The sequence below is a fragment of the Pleurodeles waltl genome, chromosome 5, assembly GCF_031143425.1.
Source record: "Pleurodeles waltl isolate 20211129_DDA chromosome 5, aPleWal1.hap1.20221129, whole genome shotgun sequence".
NCBI lineage: Eukaryota > Metazoa > Chordata > Amphibia > Caudata > Salamandridae > Pleurodeles > Pleurodeles waltl.
This window is the reverse complement of record NC_090444.1, coordinates 477,871,676-477,891,288: the sequence shown is the minus strand read 5'-3', so window position 1 is coordinate 477,891,288 and position 19,613 is coordinate 477,871,676. Positions and strand designations below refer to the sequence as shown.

At 44.3% G+C, this 19,613-nt stretch overlaps 1 protein-coding gene across 1 annotated transcript in view; it reads left to right on the top strand.

Annotated features, from left to right (window-relative positions):
* PPP1R14C (protein phosphatase 1 regulatory inhibitor subunit 14C) overlaps positions 1-19,613 on the top strand; it is a 292,882-nt gene that overhangs the window by 210,148 nt on the left and 63,121 nt on the right. The window contains exon 3 of the mRNA XM_069234297.1: positions 8,906-8,938. Within this exon, the coding sequence (XP_069090398.1) occupies positions 8,906-8,938 (33 nt within the window). The remainder of the gene's footprint in view (positions 1-8,905; positions 8,939-19,613) is intronic.

Genomic DNA, 19,613 nt, shown 5'->3' with positions numbered 1-19,613 from the left:
TCTGCAGGCACAGGCTGCCAGCCTGCCCTGCAGCCAATCCTGAAGCTGCTCAAAGCACTGTTAGAATTGGCTAGGAGCGCCCAGCCAGGGCACTCCCAGGCAGACTGGGAGACTGTGCTTGCAAGTTGCTGGGATGGAGAGAGCCTACAGTGCATGTATGTTTGGCCGGCCTGAGACAGCCGGGGAATGCTGAGGGGGGGGGAAGGCTTCCCACTCCCCCTCTGTTCTCATTATCCTTGATGCCCTTCCCCTTTTTCTACAAAACAATAATAAACCTAGTTTATTATAATTTTTCAGTAAAAGTTTTGCTGCTGCTGGTGGGGGGGAGGGGCAACACTCCCCCGCCTTAGTGCAGGAGAAGCGCCTGGTTAGCAGGGCAGTTGTAGGGATGTCAGTGTTTTGTGACCAAGCCCCCACTGGTTGGAGAGTCTGTGGAACGGGAGTCTGTTCAGGTTGAGACCCTGACATGGAACCAGAGGAGGTTGAGTTGGAGCCATTTCGAGGAGGATGTCAGAACCCACTCTCCTGTCAGGAATTTAAACAGTACTTATCATGCAGGAATCACCTCCCTGGGGCCCCTGTCACACTAGGCTTGGAGTTTAACAATAATAGAAAGAAGTAACCCCTGGAGTGGTAAATGCTGCAGGTTGGAGATGGACCTCAGGCGCTTTAGAAAGATCTTGGCATTTCATCTAAAACCTAAGTACTAATGCCTTCAGCAAGACCATATGAGTGATAGGTGACTGGCTACATGTAAAGCAGATGAAACGATGGATGGATGGATGGATTGTGATGTAATGAGTCTTGGGAGAGTCCATGGCAACATTCTACCTTTGTTTAGTGTAAGAGAGAAGGTGAGAAATGTATCCGTGTGACCAGTACTTGGGAAGCGAAGTTTTTTATTTTTTTATTTTCATTATGGTGTGAAGCATTCCAAACTGTCTGGCAACTCCGAAGAACATAACTGTCCTCAGATCTGTGCGGAGGGACCCACAGTCACATGGATTATCAACAGTTGCACAAAGCTGGACCCTTGCCAGGTCTTGGTGGGAATTGCTCCTGTATGGGGAAAAAATGTGGTAGTCTTCTTACACCCTAGACCGCTAACGGTCATAGAAATTATTAAGGGGTGGAGGATGATAAAATGAGGAATCTCAACAGGACAATTAGCACTTTCCCTAAATCAGGGTGAATAAAGAGACAAAATAATGGACTCTGTATAATGTTATGCCATTTAGCCAGCTTGTATTAAGGGCTTCGTTGTAAGTCTACAGGAGGGTAAACACCTATCTAAACCTTGTGTGTGGAAACCCTGCCAGTGATTTTCGAATGAAAAGGATACACCTACCCCTGCAGTAACCAAAGAGTGGTAAGGTGGAAGCACAACACATGAAAACCAATTTCACACCAGAATGTGAACCTGTTCCTTGGATTGCATTTGCTTTTATGGTCCTCTTAGCTCCTCTTAACCTTCAGGTTGCTTAGCAGCCTGATGGGTGTAAACAAATAGCGAAGGACAGATGTAACTGATGAAAGGGAAGATATCTTTACGGTCTGTGTAAATAATGTTAAATGATAAATTAAACCTGAACTAGTGTGCACCCAGAGCCAAATTTTGTAAACGTGACTATTAATGAATACATAACTTTGGTCCATGTGTTGTTGTTTGTTAGATATGTACATTAATTTGTGTTTTTCAGATCTTTGTTGTATGTACCTCGTGGGTTAAATGTTGAATCAGAGTTACCTAGTATTGCAAAATAACCATTTTACATCAGTACTTAAAAAGTATTGTTTTGTCATCATCCAGTGTAATAGGTTCCTTTAGGATTAGCGAGTGAGCCTCATTTCGTTTTTATCTCTGCTGTGTGTGGACATTATTTTGTATGGAATTGAGACTAAAGTCTGTTAAGAGGATGACTTCTCCCGTCCCCAGATTCCAGTTAGCCAAATTAGAGGCTATTAGAAAGTAGCCTGGGTGACCATGGAAAGGTCCAAAGTAGGTCCCTGAATGGCCAGGACATAAAGGACTTGGTTGTTTAATCCCTGTTGGCACCTAAAATCTGCAGTGACAAAAAATTCACGTCACTGATCCCTACTGGGGCAGGAAAGTGAGAATCCCTCTCTTGTTTACAAAAAACAACACTGTTTGTATGCAGTGTATAGATGCAGTGCTCTGCCACGTGAGACTGACATGTTAGAACAAGCTTTTGGATTTTGTGGCCTTCCATGTGATGACAACGGGACCCTGCTATGTCTGAATCTTTTGGAAACAGATTTACTATAGAGTTTCCTTCCTTTGGGACAGTTCTGTCTGATAGTCAATCAAAACTGACACCAGTCTTTCTGGTAGACAACAAGTTAATACCCTGCACTTGAGCACGGAGTAGGATCTTCCATTGCACTTGGTAGTGAATACATATGTCCGTAGCACTATTCTCTGGGAATCCAGAGTTACCAAGTATCCATTAAATGAGGGGCGTCATTTAAGAGTAGCAATTTCCACACCTTTGCTGGCGTTTGCAAGCTCAGTCGGCTACTTTTCAACTTGGGGAGCTACCGTTTCTTACTATGTTTTTTTTTTTTTTAAGCAGGTATGACTTTAGCTATGGCTAGAATCAGGTTGATTGTGCATGGAATCAAGTATTGTTTGTTAAGCTTAAGTTTTAAATACAGATTGTTTAAAGAACTGTACAGAGCCCTTTCATCACTGCCTGTCTTGTGGTCTGACATGTAATGTTACTATAGTAGACATGGTGTCAATGGGTGTTTAATGCACTTTTCCATCCTTCCTTGATTGTTTCTCCATCTGCTTACCTGAGCTGCAATTACTGTCATAAGGAAGAGTGCAATCAGTAATTGTTATTTCCGTCGTTAGCCCACACTGATTGTTCCCAAGATGGATCTAAACTATCAATACATTGCATTTTCTCTCAAAAAACATTCCTAGAAACTGCAGTAGGATGGTGGAGATGCCATGTACTTTCACCGTCACGAATTACAGTCTCGGTCCCTGATAACAAAAACGAAAATCTGTTGCACCGCTTTATTCTTCGAATACTCATGGTCATGTTTGCTGTTGAATATTTGGCTACAACAAGGTTTGTTATTATTGAAGTCAAATGTATTTGCCACATGCTTAATCAAATCATCCAATAGGGGTGTCTCTTAAAGGTGTGTTAATAAGGCTTAAACTCCCTCTGAGAATTGTTCTTTCGATACAGGAGAAAGTTGACACTTTCCCACATTTCTGCTGGGGGACAGTGGGACGCTAATGAAGCTGGGTGTGTACCAAATTCCTTTCTTGAAGCTTAAGAGCCCCAGATCACTTTACTCTAAAACCACCACTAATTAGTGATCCATATTACTGTGTACTATGCTCCTCAACTGACTTTCGTGTCTAGCCATTATGGCACTCAAGAGCCCTCATGTTTGAAAACTTCTACTAAAAGTGCTGCCCGTTGTGAGGCTGAACGGTGGCCCATTGAGAACGGCTTGAACTGAAAGTTACCGGAAAAAGAAAAGTTGTGGCCATGAGCTTTGTTGTGCTGGGCGGCATGTGGCATCTTGGTTGTACCTTTTGTTAGTGTTGCCATTTCTGAGGGTATTGTTTAATAGTTGAACCCTACTTTTTAAATTGAATTCGGGTCACATTAGCTAAAGCACCAGTTGTGGTCCACATTTTTCAGCACCTCCAAACTGATTTTTTCATTTTGACTAATAGGTATTACCAAAGGCAATACTAATCTTGGGGAGCATGATAAGAATGAAAATTTGAATTGGCCCTACTGACATTGAATTTGTGAGCTGTAGGTTATCAACACTTCTTTGCAAAGGCTAGTCAACCCACTGTGTTATCTTACTGACTACACGTCTGGTATTGTGAAATTACCAGTGCTGGGAATGGAAAAATGTAATTGTGAAATAGTAACAAGCTTGCATCTTTGTTTCCTTCCATTACATTGGCGCCTAGGTGATAGTCTTAACATTGTTCCCAGCCAGGACGATGAGCTAACAAAAGGGGGGCTGCTGGCCCTTTAAATCAGGCATTTGCTTGGGACCCAGGTGGAATCTAAAATCAGAGTGTCCCCTGCTGCCTGCATGTTGTGCAAGGGCTGCTGAATGTGTCAAGGTGTAGGCAAAATGAAGAATTGAGCATGTTTCACTTTGTTGGCCGGATCCCAGATCCAGCCCACAAATAGCTGCCAGAACCGAGATCCGAAGCGATCCCTCTTCCTTCCAGCACTGAACTTGACGCATTTGGGGCACCGATAGATTCTGACAGTGCTGTCGGTGCTTCACAGGGATGAATAATTAAACACTGTATCCACGATGCTTTTAAGTAAAGTTGGGAAAATGATTTAGTCTCTTGTGCTTCTTGCTAACCAACAGTTAAATGCTCAATAGCATAACTTTAAGCAGAGCACTGGGACCTGCTCGTCTTGCTCTCCTACAGCAAGAAAAACCCTAGGGAATAAGAATTGGAAAAGGACAATAGGCCTGACCTTGGCACACCTGTGCAATGGTTACTATTTTAAAAAATGTTTTTATTGAAAGCATACGCCACAAAAATAAAAAGGGAAAAAGTTAAGATGCTGCCATCTAAATATGAAAGCCACGTGCTTGCATTAAAAATGTTACATTCGAACATCAATAATGTGGCTGTTTTATTGGTACTTTTATTTAATAACCTACTTCAGCTTTAATATTCTTGTTTCTGAAGGAGAGAAGAATACATCATAACCTAGTCAACCCTCAAATCCCATTCAGTTACAATGTTAGTCACCTAAACACTTCATTACAATAACATAAAAAAATCAGACGGAAAACAAATACCTCCAAATACTCCACAGCCGAAGTGCTGGTATTTGATGTTAAAATAATAAAACAAAAAAAAGTACAATTGGAACCAACAATGTCACTAAAGAGAAAGGAACTATTTTTAGGCTGATGTGAACAATGTGCGCAGGTGTTGTACAGTAGCCCCATGTGAAGGGAGCCAATGTGTAAAGGGGACTAACCTGGTTCCCTATGCTGTGGTGAGTGGAAGGAAAATATGAACAGTTTAAGAACTGCTTACCAAAGGCTCTTAAGTATACATATTATGTGTTGTGGAAAAACAATAGTTTGGTAAAACAGTTTAACACGTGTAAAAGGCCAGACCTAAAAACAGCTGCAACACCTGAGACTAGAGGTCTGTGTTCAGAAAGTCAGCTTTATCATTCTTTGTGAGTGTCATCATCAGGACTAAAACATGATTCTGGAGCTAGAGCTATGCACTAGGAACGACCCAGAGAAGCAAATTCAGAGATAAAGCCAAGATACTCAATTATCTAGCAATGAAAGTATTATAGGCAAAGGGTTTGAGAAGGGTCCTAAAACAATCATGCATGTTTGATGGTTACCCAAGGTCATTCTGCCGTTTCTTCTCTAGAAACAGTTTATAGGGCAACAAATTGGGACCCTCAAAGCAGTTTCACTCCAATCTGTTTCAAACTGCAATATATCCATGACCTTGGAGAACATTATTTCGCAAAACACACCTTGTTCAGGGAGATTTTACTAGTATATAACTTCCTCTGCCCATCTAGAGATGCCCACATTCTGCTGTGTCAAGGACTGTCTGGAAATAGCGGCGACTGTTCTTGGATAGCCGCTATTTTCTATGGGGCAGATTGGCCCTTATTCCATAGCATGTAATTGCTCAAATTAATCCTCTCTGATACAGATCTTTTTTTTTAGTTTATTAACCCCCCCTCACCCCCTCCCTGGGTCGAAGCATTTCGGAACACTAGGTCGTTTATCGGTGGGATACACTTGCTGAGTTGTACATAAACTGTGATCAAATGAAACATAAACTACCACAATCAACAGAAAAAGGAGAAACCTCCTTAGTATCACTATGTCTGAAACAATGGCCACTTCTTCCATCAAAAGATATACCATGGTACATCATAGTGACAGTACCATAACCCACCAGTTAAAGGCATATGATATAAGTGGCATATAACCCAACAAAACCCACATGTGATGATGAAGATAGTATTTGCTGTTGGTTATTGCGTTAAAAGCTAGAGGGCATTAGGTGGTACCAGGCAGGTCTTCATATACTATGCTAATCCAAATAGAAGCCCAATCGAATAACCTGTCCCGGTGTGTGTACTAGTGACACTGAGCTGCAGTACCATTTTCTGGAACCCTCTACTTTTAGAATACACTCACAATGTACATTCACACCTCTGAAGCATCCTACACAGATCCGAAAAAAACATATCAAGCTAGTTCATAAATAATATACAGTACTTTTTTAAAACTGTAACAGTTAGGGTCCCATTCCAAGTTCACAGGTAACTTCCCAGGGCGATAACTGGGCTGTATTACTGATTCTGATTAATATCGTCCTGTGAATTAACTGGGATCACAATTTAAACTCGATAAAATGGGGTCTGCCCACCTTTACCTAGAACTACTGTGTAATTTAACAGAGGTCTTCTTTAATTCTGGGGAATTTAGAACAAATCTGAGGTTCTGGTTAATATCTGCATGTGGCCTAGTTGTTGGACAAGTGGCCTGTGGCCTCTCTAGGAGTGCAATCTCTGCTCCCACCCTCCCCCCATGATCCTTGAGCAGGAGAGTTAGGGATGGTTGTACCTCCGCTCCTGCCACTCTCCACCCTTTGTTTTACCTAGCGCCATATTAGGTCTGGTGTTTTCAGACTCTATAATTTTGGATCTAGAAAACTATGACTATTCTTAGTTACCCAGAGCAAAATCCCCCAGGAATACAAATTCCAAGGAACGCAATACGGTGCCCTTAGTGTATGGCATAAGTGATTGCATTATGCACCTCATCAAGAACTAAAACTCCGTAACTCATTTAATCATAAGGCACCCAGCAGCGAATGAACCCTCTCAGTGCTTAACTTGAGCAGGTGGTTTCCGGTGTGGGCCACCAGCACTTAATTTTGAGGTCCGGCACTTGTTTTTCTGCCTCAAGCATATACTGCGAGCAAAAAACACATATGAGAAAACCAGAGGAAGAGAAAAACAAAAAAGCGTCTCAAAGGGAGAAAGCAGAAAGCTGCAAGAGTGAGCTGAAGGGGCAGGGAGTGGCTGTAAATGGATTAAAGAGGCTTGAGATGGTTTTATGATTACGCAGTCTCCGTATTCCGTGCTCACGCTTTTAGTTGCACAAGCTGCGTGTTTCAGAGGAGAGCTTTGGGTACGTTTTTATTTACAAATTAAGCACTGCCCCTCTCTCCCTTCAGAGAGGGCCCTTATTCAGCCGAAGGCTTTGGCATATCTGTGAGATACAGGGCTTTAAGTTGTACGGGTTCCTCTGGGTCTCAGACCCCGTAGTATTTTAAAATGAACATTAGAGCATGGAAATGTTGGGTGCGCCATTGAAGCTCTGGGTTTCTAATGGCTGGTAAAACCTCAGAACTCCAACATTCCAATGTTTGTCTCAAAGCAACAACTGTGAACAAAAGCCTCACAGAGGCTCCCTGAGGCCTTTGTTGGGTTTATTATAACATTCTGCCCTCTAGTGGCTTAGTTTTATAGACCACTGTAGCTGGGCTGTACCGTCCACTGAAAGCCTTCTTCTTTGTTAAAGGTCTTCCTGAATGCTTGAGCTGGCCTTTAATGGCCAGTATAACCCGCTACGGCAAGCTATACGGCTATATTGAAACTGATTCCTATTGGGCCCTATATTTTTGTCCTTAGCTTTACTGGAAACGACTCTGAATTTTTTTTTTTTTTTTTTTTAAAGTTAACATTATAAATGTTCAGGTAATCCATGTCCGTGATTTAGTTCCCCTTTAAATGTCAGGTTTTACCAAATCTTGCACTTCATGAGACAGTGTGAGTTATTCCAGGATGATGTTTTAGTATTTTTTTCATGCAGCATATTACTTTTGCTCAGTGTATACTATACTTTGAAGACGGTCATCTCAACTGTTTTTAATATCCGCGCGATTTAGAGTTTTGGAGTTGAAGCTGAATGAAGATAGTGCGCGCTTCTCACAATGCCAGCCAGCGGGTCATAAAAAAACGTGTTCCTAAAACTGTCATCCAGTCCTTAACTCTCACCACGGAGCATTCAGACAACCATAGACAAAGACAGTAGTCCAGGCTTTTTAGCTGTATGTCAGTTATTGTGTTGTTATATCTGGATGGAATAACCGAAAGCTCACAGCGACACCAAAATACTGGTCGGGTGGCGAACCATGGGAATCACAGAAATGTTTAGTGTTTTAGCCACGGCGAGTAAAGGTCCTATGTAGTAAACCGCCCCCAACAAACACCGACTTTTTTTCATCCGACTAAAAGCCCTGGTGGGATACGAGGGTCTCGGAGCCCCATGGACACCTTAGGGTAGCGTAATCATTTCGTGTTACACCACCCCTCTCCCCCTGAAGTTGATCTAGTCCCAACATTCAGTAAAGCGAAAAAGATGCTCCGGTTTTTTAAGTCCTCTATTTGTCAGCAACGTTTTCCGAGTGTTTTTCAGCATGCATTTGAGGTTGAGGTCTTCATCATTGGCTGCTAACCTTCGTCATAGATCGGAAGAGCTTTGGTTTGTGTCAAATGCTTGAAGTGGCGGCGTCTAACCCATCGTGCCATAAAATCGCGATCGATTTTACTCAGCCGCGGTAAACCTGGATTTATCAACTTCCGTAAATGAGACGTTTCTAATGTGAACACCCTTTTCATTGATGGGAAATTAGGCCATTTCAGCAGTGATGAGTCGTAATTAAGTGCCCTCGGAACAGTGGTTTGCAGGATTGCCTTTTTCTGGGCCACGGTTGCTGCTAATGTTTTTTGATCTGCACTGTGTTCTGTGTAACATTGACGCCATTATTTTCTCCTGCTGCGAGGGTAACGTGTTCATATTTTCATTTTAGGAATCTCTGGTAGACTGCTACAAACCGACAGAGGTACGTCTGTTTTTTTTTTAATGTGCTTCTTTATGTATTTGTCGATCGTGTCATATATGTAACTTTATAACATGTCATTAGCATTTTAAGAAGCTACCAATGCTGTTTAGGGACATTCGCCCTTACATTGAGAGGCAGAATTTAGTATCTGAGATACAAAGGTACGTTTTTATGTCTGCAATTTTAATCGGGAAATAATTCAGTGACAGCTGTTTTAGTGTAAAAGGTCATTTATTAGGACAGGATTGCATAAATAACATAACCATTAACTTTCAAAGGTAACCGTAACTTTAATAACGCCCTCCTATTAACATCTCCTCGCTCATCCTTCTTCTTCAAACCCTTATCTCGTTTCCATTCCCCTACGCACTCCCCTTTTCCTTTCATGCCCCATTTGGTTCGTGCGTACCCCCACTCAGAGCCTTCACCTGCTTGTTTATTCCCTAGAAGGGTGGCCAAGCCCGCATCTGACTCACCACCCTCCCCCATCTACTGCTCGCTCACCCCTGCAACCTGCCCTAACTGACAATTTCCCTCCCCTCCTTGCTATTCGACTCTAACTTCCGTCCCTCCAATCGCTCTTCCAATTGCCGGGTGGGTGGGAGGCCAAATTAAAACGCGCGATGTAAGCGCGGAAAAGAGGCCGGTCCCTCCACCCCCAACCCCTTTTATTTCCTCCCCCTAGACCCGCCCCCACTTACCTTTCCCAATCCCTGTCCCTCGCCGTCACTTCCTTTCCCGAATTGACCCGCGGGAAGACTAGAGCGTTGCTCTTGCTTCCCGCGGGCCCCTCCATCGGGAAATAATTCAGTGACAGCTGTTTTAGTGTAAAAGGTCATTTATTAGGACAGGATTGCATAAATAACATAACCATTAACTTTCAAAGGTAACCGTAACTTTAATAACGCCCTCCTATTAACATCTCCTCGCTCATCCTTCTTCTTCAAACCCTTATCTCGTTTCCATTCCCCTACGCACTCCCCTTTTCCTTTCATGCCCCATTTGGTTCGTGCGTACCCCCACTCAGAGCCTTCACCTGCTTGTTTATTCCCTAGAAGGGTGGCCAAGCCCGCATCTGACTCACCACCCTCCCCCATCTACTGCCAACCAGCACAAACCCATTTGGCGTTTTGCTGCCCCACCCCCCCAAAGGCCACGCTACTGCGACCCAGTACTTCTCATTTTTTGTTTGTAATCCACCAATTTTCTCCCCACAAATCTTCCACCAGCAGTCTCAGATTTGTCAGATATTATGCGTTTCCCATTGTGTACAGGTGAACACCATCGTTTCTGAACAGTGCCACCTCCTGCTCTGTAATGTTCTCGTGTTTCATTAATTTTTTGCCCTTGCGCCCAGCAAAACCTTTACTCCTTCGAGCCCGCTCCATGGCTCCATACTTAACTGCCCCTCTCCACCCTCTACGCGGAACAAATTCTGTCCACCCAAGTATGTACCATGCCATTTTTTGCTTGAGAATCTCCAAATCCCTCTGCACGTGTTGCAGTAACGTGAGTTCTGACAATTTCACAAGGCCATCCTCTCCCAAATGTATGATTAACAATTCCGCCACATCCCCAATTCCATAAATTAGCAGTGATGAAAGGAAGCAGGTTACCCCACCGCCTTCTGCTCTTTCCCCACCATAGCACCTCGTGCCGCCTGCTGGATAGTCCCAGGCCCCGACCATATATCTTGTTTTCTCCACGAACTTCGCTGCCCAGTGGACAAATGAATGGCCGACCAGCCATGTAACCATCTTGCTCTGTGATGGACCAAACGCATCTCCTGCAATGGAAAAATAACTGTAACCTGTGTTGTTTTTTTTTTTTTTTTTTTTTTTTTTTAACAGAACAAACCCCCGCCCCCCCTTCTAAAACCCCCTCCAACTGTATCGCCCCACCTTTCAGGGTCTTAACTTAAAGTTCACAACACCTTGATCGCTAGCGGACTCTCGCCTTGACCTTTTGCCCAGTCCCAACCCGAATGCGCTGCGGCCGTAGCTGCCCCAAACCTAAACTAAGGTGTACCGAAAAAACCATGGCCCGGCGGCCCACACGACCCAACGCCATCCTCAACACTCGTAAGAGCTGAAAACTAGTGAGCTTGGACCTTGATCTGTGCACAAAAACCCCGGCTTCCTTGTTTGACAACCGTGAGGATTGACTGAAAGCTCCAAAAAACATCCACCCTGCCTAAGCGGAAAAATTGCTAGCTCGTATTCATCTACGCAACATACCGGCAATTCGTGTAACAAATCTAGTAACGACTCAAAAATTGGGTTCCCTGGCCGTTCTACCCCCCACCGCTCTAATTCTGCCCCAACCTTTTAACATTCTTCCCACAGATCCTTTCTTGCTGGGTCGTGATCAAAAACAATTGCCATAAAAAAGGTCCACCTGCCAGTTTACCCCCAAATAGTGGCCGCTGATACCCTCTCTGAAACATGCACCGTACAAGAACTCAAAACTCCTGATGCTCTAACTGTTTGTCACTCTGCCCCCAAACTTTCCTGTAACCGCTCAAAAACTGAAAAAACCCCAACCAGGCCAGCCGGTAACTTCGCCGATTGGAGTCCGCTAAAAACATCACCACCCACCCGTGATCATCATACCCCCATTCCCAATTGTCTGCCGGGACCGCTGTCTTGGTCCGCTCCGTTCCTGACCCCAGGTTGCTGAAACGCTGCCCCTGTGAAAGGAACAGGGAAACCGCAATCTCGTTGACAACTCCTGGTATATGGACAGCTTTAAAGATCACAATTTCCGAGAGAAGCCCTGCAACATGAATCGGCGCAACCAGCGCAAAAAACCTTCACATCCCTCGCTTCCTGTCTGTTCCTCAATCCACGACAGCCATGTTGTTGGTTCTGAAGAAAACTGCCCTATATGCTAACTCGCGCCCCCATACTGCCATGGCCACCAGCAAGGAAAATAATTTCCAGAAAAGCAATGCTCCTCCTAAGTTGTCACCAAAATGCTGGCCTCGCCTCCGAGCACCATCTGCCATCCCCGAAAATCTCTAAAACCATGCGCTCCTGCCGCATCTGAAAATATCTGCACCTGCCATGCTGTCTCTTCTTCCCAGAACCACCTGGGTACCCCAATTAATTGTTTCAGAAATATTTCCCACCTTAACATCTTCCGAGTCCCCTTGACCCTCTTATTCTTTGGTGTGGCAAAACTGCGCCTGACATGCACGACCCTAATCACCTGCAAAAACATCCTCCCCCCTTTAACTGTCCTACAAGCAAGGTTAAGGTACCCCAACCGCTTCTGGGCTGTCTCGAATCGATTTTCCGTGCTTCCTATCACCGTGTCCAAGAAAAACAGCATCTCCGTTACTGTCTGTGCCGGTAATCTGTCCGTCATTATACTGGAGTCTTAAATCCCTACCCAGAAAGGTAAGAAACTATGAGGGGCCTTTGGTCTTTCTGGGTGCCAACGGCACTCCCATCTGCTGTGCCATATCCTGAAAACCTTCCAGAGCCGTCCGGCACTCCCCGCGAACCCTTCCTTCCTACAAAAGAAGTCATCCAAATAATGGGTCACCGCATAATGCCCACTACTCTTGACAAAGACCCACTGCATGAAGGTGCTAAAAGCTTCGAACAACGCGCATTAAATCGCGCGACCCCTGGGCAGGACCCTGTCCACATAGATTGCCCCTTCAAGCTGCATTCCCCAGTAATTCAAAAATCCCTTGTGTGTATCGGCAATAACCTGAAAGCTGATTGTATATTGCATTTTTCCAGTTCTGCCCCATGGCCGCACGCCCTGACCAATTTTACGGCATCATCCACATATGCATACACCAGTCTGGTGTCTTCTGCTGCCATGAAATCGTTAACAGATGTGCCCTCCGGCCATGAGAGGTGATGTATCAACCTGATTTCACCCGGGGCCTTCTTCGGCACGACTCCCAGCGGGGATATCATCAAAATCTGACTTGGCCGCCCATAAAAAATGGGCCCGCAATTCTGCCCAATGCCCGTTCCTTGTCCAGCTTTTCCTTACCACCTGTGGTAATTCCCTTGCAGACCGCACTTTGTCTGCCCAGTGTCTCACCCGTGAGCCGTGGTCACTGACCCTCAAACCTTCTTGAATCCCTTCTGCTAACTCAAAGCAGCTGCCCTATCCGTGTATATACGCAGCCCTGGTAAGATAAAGACTAACCTAACTGGCGTAGGCCCCCTTTTGGAGCAGATAGCGCCCTGTGTCCCTCTGCCTTTTGCCGCCCTCCATTGTACGGAGGGACTGAAGGTGAAAAACATTGAGTAACCTGAATGACGGCCCCCGCACTTGGAGCAGTCCTGTTTCCTTTTTACAAGGATGTCTGGATCAGAAACCTTTGGTGAAAATCCTGCACGCTCCTGTCGTGTTAAATGTTGTTCTTTGTCTCCCCCCCCCCGGGGCTGGACGTGCCTGAAAAGGCTTATATACCACCGGTAACCCACTGGCCGTATGTGTCGCTACTGCGGATTGTGATGATGTCATCCCCTGCATCCATAATTCTGGGTCTACATCCCCCCCATGGCTTAATGATGTCCATGTATTTAAATAGCGCTATAGCCTATGTCAGGGTATTTCTCACAATAAATGCTTGCAAAATTAAAAACGCTGACGTCCATATTAATTGGCACCCTCGGCCTACGGGCCAACTCCTACTCTTCTTCCTTAGACCCTCCTTTGGCTTGTATGTCCTTATGAAAGAGTTTAAAAACGTCTACATAATCAGGTCTCCATATTCTTGCCTTCGCTTTTTCCGCTACGTGTGAGCACAATGGCATAGCCAGACCCATATAGGGTAGCCTCTTCTTGTGTCCTCCCCCTTCCTACTCTCCTGTGCCTGACTTCTCTCCTGCTATCTTGTCCCCGCCCTCGCCCTCAGTTGTAGCTCTGGCTCGCAGCAGTGTGTCAACTGTCGAAACTTCCCCCACCCCAACGGACTTGTAAGTTGAAATGACATCCCCTTTTCACCGTCCCCCAAACCTACCACCATTGCCCTTTACCTCTTCCACGTGTGGTCGAAAGCCGCGAAAACTTTCCGGGCCCCTCGGCCCGTGCTTGGTCCTGCCTTCTTTCCTGTGGACCCATGCTGTTGTCCCGCTCCTAAAAATAGAAACAGAGAGAGGGGTTGCGCCGCTCCTGCGTCCTCTTCCCCTCCCCCTTATGCTGTGTACCTCTGTTTCCCAGATCTCCCCCTTTTCCCATTCTTCCAGAAACCTAGTCATAGTCCAGTTCTAGCACTTCCTATTCGCACACATCCGTTTGTCAAACACTCCCACTCATCCTCATGCATTTATTAGACATGTCATCTTGCCCCACATGGCGTCCGCCATTCTGTGTTGTCCCCGATCCTGCGAAGTAGAGAAGGCCGCCGAAGACCCCTCTAGCGCTTCTGACCAACGTGCCGGGGCCGTATTGCGCCCCGTTGGTATCGCCTTCTTTCTACCAACCTCTTGCGTTGGCATTGACCTTCCGCGCGCCACATGGCCGTATGCGCCACTGGCTCCCATCTTGCTACCTAAAACACTATCCTCCCCGACTTCCTGTCCCCTTCCGCTCGGGACCCGTACCCATCTGCCCCTTCCTCTGTCTTGGGGCATGGTTCCTACGTTGCCTGTACTGTCTGCTGGCCTCTCCGGCTGCCGGCCGCATGGCACGGACATGTCCGGGGCGGGGGTCCCTCCTACACTTGCCTGCCTGTGCCCCCTTGCTGCGGCCCACAGAGGGAGTGTTGATAAGGGATACGTGGCCTTTGCGTAACCTGCCGCCTCCCAGGGTCTTGACGTGGGGCCTGGACAAAGGGGGGGGGCCTGTGAGCGCGTTAATTTTTCCCTGCGCAATAGCCTCCCTGTATAAAATTGTATCTATTACTTTTCATAATATATATATATATATATATATATATATATATATATATATTTTTTTTTTTTTTTTATTTATTTATTTATTTATTTATTTTTTTTGGGGGGGGGGGGGGCGCCTGTATTGGCCCTAACTCGCTTAATTGGGCCCTGAAAGCCTGTGGCGAGGGCCCCACGCCTTAATGTGTGATCTCCCCCCACCTATTAATTATAGTTAACCAGCCTGTGCCTGAAAACATAATGCTCTAATTTAAACTTACCCTTGTCTACTTACTGATAATTTTTTTTTTTTTTTTTTGAGAGCCCCCACGCGGTCGGAGCCAGGCAATCTGGACCGCCGCTGAATGAATTGAAAATGTTGGGCCCCCCGGAAAAAAGGGGGAGGGGGCCTGCTGTCGGGGCCCCCAGGGGGCCGCAGTGGCTCAAAACAGCCACTTGCTACTGCGGTGGTGGAGCTGCGAATGCAGGCCTGCTGGCCAGCAAACGCGTGTCTTGTTCCTGAAATGGGGGGGGGGGGTCGGCGCTCGAAAGGAGCGCATGGCCACCCCCAGTAATTGTGAAAGGGGGCTGCGCGGGCTGCAAGCGTGCCCCGGCCCCCTAGTATTAAAACTAAAGGACCAAAACTCCCATATACCGCTTCCCTGCCCTAAACCCCAGCCTACCTGCACCACAAACTCCCACTATGAAGGATCCCCAGGGACCGGCCACTCCAAATTAAAACGCGCGATGTAAGCGCGGAAAAGAGGCCGGTCCCTCCACCCCCAACCCCTTTTATTTCCTCCCCCTAGACCCGCCCCCACTTACCTTTCCCAATCCCTGTCCCTCGCCGTCACTTCCTTTCCCGAATTGACCCGCGGGAAGACTAGAGCGTTGCTCTTGCTTCCCGCGGGCCCCTCCAGACTGCCTTGTGCATGGAGAATCGCGCTATATAGCCACGCGCCCTTCGAATTATAGATGAGTTTCAGAACTTGAGTGTATGCTCGGCCGTAAGTAGTGGGGGTGGGAGGTACGTATTTCTAGACTACAATGTATTAAAAATGTCTTTCAGTTTTGGTTTAAGACAAGTATGTCCAGTTCTTTATATGGGTTTACTGTAGTAGTTTGGCTACTTCCCACAAGAAGAACTCCCCCCGGGAAAGGGGGAGGAGGTTAATTTGAGTCACCAACTTTTGATGAAGGCCGATGTCTCACATCATGTGAACGATATCTATTTTCAGGACTCTAGCTTTGGAGTGGGCGGTCCCTGGTTGTTGTATTCACAAGCGTACGGTGTATCGCTAAAACATTACACTGACGAATGTTTGCCGGAATAAAATGAAATAAGTGACCACAGAAACAACCAACAAACCAGAAGCTTTAGTTTGTAGGTATAAGCCTCTTAATAAAATATTATTTTATCCTGCACCAAAGTAATACATTCATCCGGAGCTATCTTTAGAAATACGTTAGTGGTCAGCAATGTGTATTCACAATAATAAAAACAAAATCTATATATCTCGGTCATTGGTAAGTGCTTTGAATATGTGATGGCGCTTTTACACAATTTATGCTGTGCAAGCAAACACAAAATTCCACTAAGTCCTCCTTTATTATAAATAACCTTTGCTCCAAAAGTCTCCAGCATCACGGTATCATGCTATCAGTCTTTGTGTAGCACCTAGTTTAAATTTTTCTTGGCATTATACTGTTTTTGCATTCTCGATGTGCTTTCAATATGCTTCTAGGAGTTTAATCAACTGATTGGTTAGGGTTGGTTAGGGATGCAAACAACAAATTATGCCTTAATTGTAGGTATTGATGTGGTCAAAGGGGTTTCTGACTATATATGCGGTGTAGTGTTTCTATGTATTTATGTTACCAACCTACGCCAGACCCAAGACCTACTCGCCTTCAGAAGACTCCTCAAGACTTGGCTCTTCCATCAGTAGCAGCACTTCCCCTCCCCCCCCTCCTCCCCCCCCTTTCCCCAACGCCTTGAAACCCTCACGGGTACGTAGTACGCTTTATAAATTTATTGATTGATTGATTATAAGAATTTTATAATAGGAAGTACAAAAAAGCAAGAAAATGACAACGACTCATATGAGTGTAGGATAGAAGTTGCTTTAGTGTTTTAAGGGGGAGTGTGTAAATGTTTGTGTTTTTTTTGGATATGCAACGGTGATAACATGAATGTCAGTGTATTGGCCTATGATGATGGGTGTTAGTACACAAGGTAGGTCTGTTGGCATATGACTTTGGATGTTTGGACATATGATTAGGGTCTAATAGTATATAATGGCTGTTTGTGTGGGTGTGTAATACTAGATGTTTGTATGGTGTTGGGTGTTTTGGCATTATGTGGATTGTTTTTGGGCGTATTGGCACATTATTTGGCTGTGTGGGCTTATGGCGGTGGGTGTGTAGGAGGATGATGTTGGATGCTTGGGTGAATGGTTGTGTGCTGGTGCGTCTGTTGGTGTATGATGTTGATTGTATAGACATATTATGTTGAGATGTGGATTTATGATAGGTGTTGATGTATATGGAGAGGGCCCTCATACTTCCAAATTAAGCTAATCTATAGACGATTAAATAGGGGAGAGGTGGTGGTCCTTTATTACAAACACTTCTACATGTTTCACTACCTTTGCTCTGCAGGAGTGGAGCTTTCTCAAGGAATTGAATCAAGGATACCAGTGAGGTAGTGGATAGCATGTATAAATAAGTCTGGTACCAGTTCACAGTGTCATAACAGAAGTCTTTGAGTAAAAAAAATATTGCTGGCTGCATCTAGACCATAGGGAAACCGGACAGAGGGGATCATGCCACACTTCCCTTGCTGATCACTTCTGAAATAGACATCTTTACTGTGACATCCTATTTCATTCAATCAGCCTTCACTTGTTCTGCTTATCAGCCCAGCTACCAGTTCACAATAAGAATAGCAGGTTCTGCTGTATTATTAACCATAAGCCTTAGTGCTCAAACAGGCATACAGGTGTGAACAATCTCTGAAATGGACATTAAGCTTTTTTTGTGGTAAGATTAGCTTAGTTAATAGAAGAATGTAGATGTGATTGTTTTATAATTATACAGCAAATATGTTGAAGTATTTTTTATTGCTTATTCCTTTGGTAAGCATTTCGGTTACCATTCATTAAAAACAATTCTGTGCTCCAGGACAGGATTTTAATCTTTAAAAATAAACTTTTATAAATAAATCTGTGGTTTCCTAGCAGTCCTTAGTGTGCTCTTCCTTAATGAAGCAGGGTTCTAGTTTCCACTGACTATCCCTGCGATTTTCATAGGATTGATCGTTGCCTGAAACACGTCACTCAAATGTTGCTCAGTGGGTTACGTGGTTGCAGTCATACTGGTTTTCTCTCTTGGGTTGGCACATTGAATCAGCTCTTAGTTCAAGGGGGTCTAGAAAAACAGATTTCTGGGCTGTGGCTTAGAGTACGCAGTCATGGTTTGGGATTTTGAGACCGCAAACACTGGAGGCTTAATCATCTTGGACAGGCATAGATATCAGGTTAGATCTGCCTACTCTTCCAGGAAACTGGCTTTATGGAATAATTGCATTTAAAAGTAGAAGAAATACCCTGTTTTCTCATGCCTGTGCACCTTACCACCCATCTCCCGCACTCCGTGATCTGCGTGCCCCATAAACTGGATGTGACTGAAATCCATAGTCAAAAGAAATTTAAAAATGAGACTGCTACATGGTTGTTTCCTACTCATTGATACACGTTTTGCCGGGAATGTGATAAGGAACACTTTTATCGGTTTCTCGTGTTTGGGATGCAGCTTGTGCTTTTTGTGCAAATTGCAGAGATAATTGCGAAAAAAATAAATATATATGCCAGTCTTTTTTTTAAAGAATCGAATATGATTACATGCTTGGATAAAGGCATGTGAAGCTTTGGGCCTTTGTTTTGGCAACTTTAACTGGTTATACCTGTAAATACTTGCTGCCAGGCCAATAGAAAAAGGGGGAGGGTATTATCCTGCCAAAAGATGGATTTTCTATCAAGATAATTAATCTTAAATGATAAACTATCTAATGTGTTGTGTAGTTCATCAGATGTTAAAGTGTTGAATTTATGGTTAACCTTTAGATCATCACTCACTACCACAGGACATCTTCTGTTTTTGATTCCTTTATGTTGGATTAATCAATCCTCTTGGTTTCATCACCAGATACTATGTGAGTTATACTTACCAGCTAGTACAACTTTAGCAATGAGGTGAAGACTGTATTGCTCACACCTCTGTTACTGTCTTTTTTTCCATTTCATATGCTGTAACTTTTTTCATTTACACCTGTTTGAATAAAATCACAGAAAAACATGTAATTATGTTTTTGTAGTGAGATTATGATTACAATGGTATACAACTTAGTGTATGTTGTAGGTTCCTACATTTCTGAATTTAGTGATAGGGCTAAGACTAAAAATAAGAGTTTGAGATTCAACATTTGTTTTTTTAATTTAAAGATATACAAAATTGTGCTTTATTTTCCACCAATCTGCATGGCTTTCTGTACAGATGTACTACCTGCCTTATTTGATTTTTGGTTTTGCGTTTCTACCCGATTTCTGTATTTAGATGTCACATTGTGTATTTTAGCAAATTAGTGAACATTTCTCTATCCTGCTTGTTCCTCTTTTATGAATTTCATGCTGGTACCTTTTTTTGAAGGCCAGGGTGCTCGAATGCAAATAAAAAATCGATCAAGGCAAAACACAACATACTTATACATGAGTTGTAAAATTTAAAAAGTCCAAAAGGATATTCCTATAACTTTTTTACCGTTTTATTCA